The sequence below is a fragment of the Choristoneura fumiferana genome, chromosome 6, assembly GCF_025370935.1.
Source record: "Choristoneura fumiferana chromosome 6, NRCan_CFum_1, whole genome shotgun sequence".
Lineage (NCBI taxonomy): Eukaryota > Metazoa > Arthropoda > Insecta > Lepidoptera > Tortricidae > Choristoneura > Choristoneura fumiferana.
This window is the reverse complement of record NC_133477.1, coordinates 19765049-19771747: the sequence shown is the minus strand read 5'-3', so window position 1 is coordinate 19771747 and position 6699 is coordinate 19765049. Positions and strand designations below refer to the sequence as shown.

The 6699-nt window shown below is 38.3% G+C and overlaps 1 protein-coding gene across 1 annotated transcript in view; it reads left to right on the top strand.

Moving 5' to 3' along the window:
* LOC141428756 (uncharacterized) overlaps window positions 1-4304 on the top strand; it is a 53777-nt gene extending 49473 nt beyond the window's left edge. Inside the window, exon 6 of the mRNA XM_074088765.1 lies at window positions 4197-4304. Coding sequence (XP_073944866.1) covers window positions 4197-4304 — 108 coding nt within the window. The remainder of the gene's footprint in view (window positions 1-4196) is intronic.
* The last annotated feature ends 2395 nt before the right edge of the window (window positions 4305-6699 follow it).

Below are 6699 nucleotides of genomic sequence, written 5' to 3'. Positions count from 1 at the left end.
ATATCTGAAATTAATTATGGCAATTATGCGATAGGGGCAATGAATGTCTGTGTTTTGAGACAGTTTTGTCTTTCGGAAACTTTTGTCCTCCTATTTTTTCCCAACAAAACGGACTACGCAAGACTTGTTGCTCGATATCTTTATGGTACGGTTTTAAGGTGTATTAAATATGATTTTAATCTAAACTTTGTTTTCACGCCCGTAATAACAGACTTTGAAAGCCACACTAAAAACCTCACGCAACAGTGGCGCCATCTATTAAGACAAAAAACAATAGCCCTCATTGGGCAAAACGACCTTTTGCAAAGAAAGACAGATTTATTATTCCATCAGGACCACCACCCGTACAGTATTAAGACTAAAACTAACAATAAAAACTAAATTACGTGGGTTGTTTGCGTACGCTTTTCGGAAAGTACAATCTTTAGAGAATGCGTGTGTTTAATGTCTTGTTAATTTTCCTTGCAGTGACTGTATATCTCCGCTTTTGCCCGCTAAGCATCATCGATCAAGTTTCACTTCAATAAAGGCTTTATGTGCTCGAACCGTGTGACCCAAATATGATCATAGTTTAAGGAACCTCACGCTGCTCATATTTCACCGCAGCGGGGAGCACTAATGATAAAGATAATCAAATCCCCCCCCCCGTCATACCCTCCGCTGAAGCGACTTATTAAGGAATTTTCAGTCTCCAACTTAACATATGTAGAAACAGATCTATAAGTAGAAACTTAAGATGACCTAGTCGTCAAGGTCTAATGAACTCTTTCCTTTATATATTTTTTAATAAAAAGGTACCTTTGTAAAACTGATGAATAATTTCGTGTGACAAAAAATTGGCCTTGTCAGTTTCAATATCAGGCTATCCTTAATCGTGCAAGTTTACCATAGGGTTATAGCGTTTTTTAGCTTCTTAAATCACAATTATCATACAAGACTCCATAGAAAGTGACCCTATAGATTTTTCAATGATATCAAGACTTTATCCGCCTTTTATAGTTAATACATTTTCTAAGGTCACAACTTTAGATCAAAACCGTGTCACTGCAATTGATCATATAAAGCCACTTTTTATATGATAAGGTCCACAAAAGTCTCCTCAATTAAAGGCTACTTTAGCAGGACCTTAGTTTAACTAAGAATTGCGGAGTAGGGTTTTTAGAGCGCCGGGTCAGCCATCGTTCGGGTTTATATCTATTAGGGTTGCCTGGGATCTAGATCTGAAGTCTCCATACCAAGTCTAGCCTAGCTCTGAGGTGTCCAGTCTAACACAAATCTTTAAGTTTGTAGAAACATTTAAAATAAATGACAAAAATGAAGGAAAATATTTTAGGTGGGATTATACTAAATTATTTGAAATTGCGTATCGGCAAGCGCAGCGTAGGACGTCCATTAATCAGATGGAGGTTGTCCTGATTAAAGCCGAGGTTTCAATCTTGCTTTAGAATCAATTTTAAAAAGAGGTACTATGATACCTCTATATTTATTAAAATTCACAGACACACACAGTGGTCAAACTTATAACACCCCTGTTTTTGCGTCGGGGGTTAAAAAAGAGGTACTATGATACCTCTAGTATTTATTTTAAATTATATAATACATAAAAAATCAATTTAATGTATCGGTTTCTTCTTTCAATGTGAATTAACAGTTATTATACCTTGACAAGTTCGTATGTGACACTCTGTATTTAGAACCCTGTTGCAGTCAGAATTTGCCGCACCTATCAAAAAAAACTGGGTAAAGGTGGCAGACGAGGCTCCCTGCAACAAGGTTCCACCGAGTGGCAAACGAACGAACGATCGAGCTTGTCAAGGTATAACAAAAGATAATTTTGATCGTTAAAATACAAAAAGGGGTCTATCCATTTCAAATTTCCCTTAAAACATCGAGTTTGTTGTTTTTGTAGCATCTTTCCCTGACCATTATTTTTTGCTGACTGAGACGAGACATTACGAGTACTTAATAGTGAGCAACTTACCATATACATATAAGTTTTCTGAACCGCATTCACATCCTACGATAATTTTTACCTGTAAGAAAAAAAAATGGTTATTTTGTAGCTCAATTCAAATAGGTATAATCCAAAGACACGTAACTTTATTGTTCGTTTAATACAGGGTGTCGCTAACCATGGCTTTAAATGCATGGATCCATTCTAATCGCATATCCGATATACTGATTTCACAATTAAACATGACTTGCTTGACCGTGGTTTCGATAGTGAAGCAATGACAAGCAGAATGGGCAGCAGATCCACCATGCGTAACGGCCTTGAACTGAGCTGAGGGTCTTACATTACAAAAATACAATTACAATTGTTAAACTGTACCCAAACTACATTTAAATACCAAATTTCAAGTCGATGCCATTAACCGTTGAAGAGTTGCATCCTGTGGAGACGATCTTGGCCGGACTACCGGGCCAGGATGTCACCAGACTTACATAAGTTTACCAAATTTCAAGTCTATCGGACTACTGGAAGTGGGTCAAATTTAACTTGCAAGATTTGACCCAAATATATGAATAGACGAACAGGGCAAGTTAAAATAAAGCTTGTAAAAATGACAGAAGTGAATGCGTGAAGCTTAGTTTAGCGTCAAAATAGCGGCAAAAGCTTTAACCAGGCGTTAACGACTAAATCTAGATTTTCCTTGCAAAACAACTTTAGCTCTTAACTCTCCGCATCTTTGATTTCTCCGTAAAACAAACTTGAGACTCAAATAATTAAAATTTTCGCTGAGCACCTAATTGAAAGCAGCCAAGTGTTATTCCAGGAGAACCCATTGCAAAGTGAACCCTAATTAATTATACTCAAGATTCATTGCGGCGTGAGGCTTACTTGGCATTTCAATCAGCCTTTTTAAATTGCTTGGCAACTCTATCAAATTCTTCGATATTGAAGAGTTTAGATTTCCTGACATCTGGAAATATTTTAGGTATTTTATTCAGTAGAACTCATTTAATTTTCATGTGTTTTTATAAAGAAAAACTGGCATGCAGTTAATCTGATTGTAAGTAATTATTAGACGGCCGGAAAGCCGTGGTTATTGCCTAACTATAAAACTGAGGCCCGGGTTCGGGTCGGGGTTCGGTCCTCGGTCAGAGCAGATATTTTTATGGAAATACGAATGTTTGCTTTCGAGTCTTGGGTGTTTAATTATGTATTTGCGTATTTTTTGGCTGCCTAGTACCCATAACACATATACGAGTACATCCCAGGCTATATGCGTCCCACAGCTGGGCACAAGCCTCCTCTCAAAATGAGTAGGCTTAAGCTGTAGTTACCACACAGTACCAGTGCGGGTTGAGAATTTGACACACACCATTAATTCCCTCGCAGGTTGTGCAGGTTTCTGAGTCTGTGCGAGCCCGGATTTATACCCATGGTCCTGTTTAAGAGTCCATAGATCAAACTACTATCGTATTTACACATCGTACCTAGTTCCATGTATTCACGTCGAAGTTTCAGAAATGCTCGATTCTGATTGGTCGAGGTCAAGTAGGCTCCTCGCGCGCGCTACCAATAGATCAAAGTCTGTCAAATCGCAGTTGATGAATGCGATGCATCTTTCTTCGTCTTTCATGATCATGACACTAAAACGATATTGCACTCGAGCCTTAGGATGGGAGGATGATGTTGCACTTAACCTATTTTTTGACAAACGGAACCCTATTATTATCCGTAAGTCTGTTTGTCCGCCACAGAGCTGTATCTCATGAACCACATGAACACATACATAATATATAAGACAGCTGAATTCATTTCATCACATGACACCCTGTATAATGTGTCATCTTTGTGTGTTTGATTTTGTTTGATATGTTCACACTGTACGAACACATACACACATCACACAAACCCAACTATCACTGAACGCGTTTCGAACTCAACCAGAGTTCATCATCAGATGAACGGTTTGTTGCATAGACGTAGCTATATTGTTTACAGTTCGTTTGTTCTATTGTATTTATTATAATTTTGTTATAGAGCGATGTTATTTGTTGTACAGTCACCTGCATTAATATCTGCCACAGTGGAGCGTGCAAAAATTTCTGACACGTCCTACCGGCCCTAGAAATAAAGTCGTATCAGATATTTATGCACGCTCTGTAGTGTCAGATATTGGTGCTGGTGACTGTACACAATGAAGTTGTAGATATTTGAAATGTGTCTAAGCATCTTTATCTGAAAGCCGGTGCTCGTCAGAGGTATGAATGAACCCATAAAGGCAGAAGAGGATGATAACAGGTTCAATAACTGGTTCTCCCTTTCCAACCCAGTCGAGTATGAAAAGGACTAATACGATAATGGACCTTGAGAAACTGATAATGAGGTTCAAATTTAATTATAGTTATCTCGCACGATCGTATCAGTACGGTCGGAAAGGGTTCTAGTGAAGTACCTGTGACAGCTGCGAGGCGTGATCCCGCAACAAGCCGCGTAGCGTGGCGGCTCCTCGCGCCGAGAGCTGGTACCCAGCACCATTGGGCCCGGGGGGCAAAGAACACGCCTACATCGGGGCCCGAACCCATGCCTGGGCTACGGACGCAGTGGCATGGGGCTCAATTTTTGAGTAGCACATAAGATCTTATTCACTTGTGGTATGCACATTAATATGATTGACACTCGAGAACGCAACGCGACGAGTCGTTACAGGTAAACCTCAGATTAAGTGTATTTAAATCTAGAGGTTTCACGAAAAGGTGCCATCTATACCACGCGCCATATAAATCTGCCTAAAAGTTCATTACTTAATACTCAGTGATAAATTTTGTCAGGCTTATTTCGCTGACAGTCTTCTAACTAGACGCAAACAACAATATGTATGAAACTAATAATTTGTATTAAGTAACATCTTATTAATTATTTATGAACAATACAGGTCCAACTAAAAAAAAGGTATATTAGGTATATACTCAGTTATGACCACTATGACGCATTTTTGAGATACATTTTTTAAGCGACGACTTTACGTTACTCCCGGATTGTGTTCGAATCGCTAACGGTATAGTGCCTATTCAATTATTGGAATTATACCTTAATAGTTTTTGTGGTACTACTCGTGGCAATGAACTTTTAGGCAAAGTTAGACGCGGAAGGTATAGGAGCGAAATTGGTCAGTTCCCGAGTAAAAAAATATTCCATTTTAATCCGTCGGTTTAGTTTTTTTTATGTAGCCTGTATTATGTCCCACTGCTGGGCAAAGGCCTTCCCTTTTCTCCGCCACTCTTCCCGTCCTGGGCAGCACCTGCCAACGAGCTGAAAAGCGCTCAGGTCGTCCCGCCATCTCGTCTTGGGTCTGCCTCTGTCCTATGCTCTGTTTAGATTATTACAAATTATTGAAAAGGTATTTTTTCTTTTGTCAATCAAACAAAAAAGGCAAGGATGATGCGTGTCAAAGTTCGGCCATCACACAGCTAAAATGCGTCGCACGGTGTGACGTCACGCGAAACTGACTGGCTATAACAAAGACGACTGCTTCGTATTTTTGTTTTATAAAGAAAAAATACGTGTTTAATATTTTCTAATCTAACTGACACGGACTAATTAAATTGGAATTATTTAGTACGCTGGTGTCTTTGTTAATGGCTACACTGGGTCACCCGCGAATCTAAATGGAGGTCTGATAAGATAAAATTGTAAATGAACACCAATGATTCCGAGTGTATTTTTTCACGCTTTTGGGTCACGAAAATTAGGTTGCCTTTTTTACAAACAGGAACTGTACAGAAAAAAAAATACACTTCTTGAAAAGTGGACTTTATTTTTCGTCATTATTTAGAGAGTCCTCTCACTAGGTTACTCAACTTTTTAGTCATTTTTAATTAAATCCAAAACATTGCAACGGTGTTTGAAACACATTTAAAACAAAACAAGCCAAACGCTCAAACTTTGAAACTTCCCACGTCCTTTAAAACTTTTTACAGTCAATTCGTCAAAAAAAAAAACAAACTTAAATACTTGGCATAAAAGTCCCGATAGCCATAAACAAGAAAAAAATCAGTCATAGATTTAAATTTAAAGTTCGAATTCAAATATGGCGCGTGCTACGCGTTGCGTAGCGGCCGTAGCGCGCGGCGGGCCTGTAGATACTGCTACGGCGGCGTAGCACTGCGACGGGTGACGTAACAGGCTTGTTACACTGGATAACTGGAAAAATGTTTGGGAGTTTGGAAAAGATTTTATAGGTAATGTATGCTAATGGGTCTTTATAAACCACGTTATCAAGAATTAACCAATTTTGGTACTGTAACCAACGCTTATACAAGTTGGTAACAATATTATGTATTTATTTATTAGGAATCTATATATAATAACATATTTACTGCATTTGGTAAAAAAAAAAACACCATAAAGAATGCAAATTTATTGCATCGTCTACAAGTGTTCTAAAAGAGGTCCAAGAATTTAGTTTTTAAGTGTCAACGATTTATGCGTTCGAGTGCGTGAGACCGGCCGTGTTAATTTTTGCTCAAGTAGACTAATAAAGATATAGATTTATGGGAGTTTGTAGAACATTCTCGGAATTCGAATGCATTGTTTTTTTTATTATAAGTTTGATAGTAGGGATAGGCCAAGGAGAGCTTTGTTTTGGAAGGAAGTTTGAGAGTTAGTTAATTTCGGGACGCGAGACACTACGGTGTTCTTACTTACAGATGTTTAAAATTAATTCATAGTATAAAAGTTAGTGTATC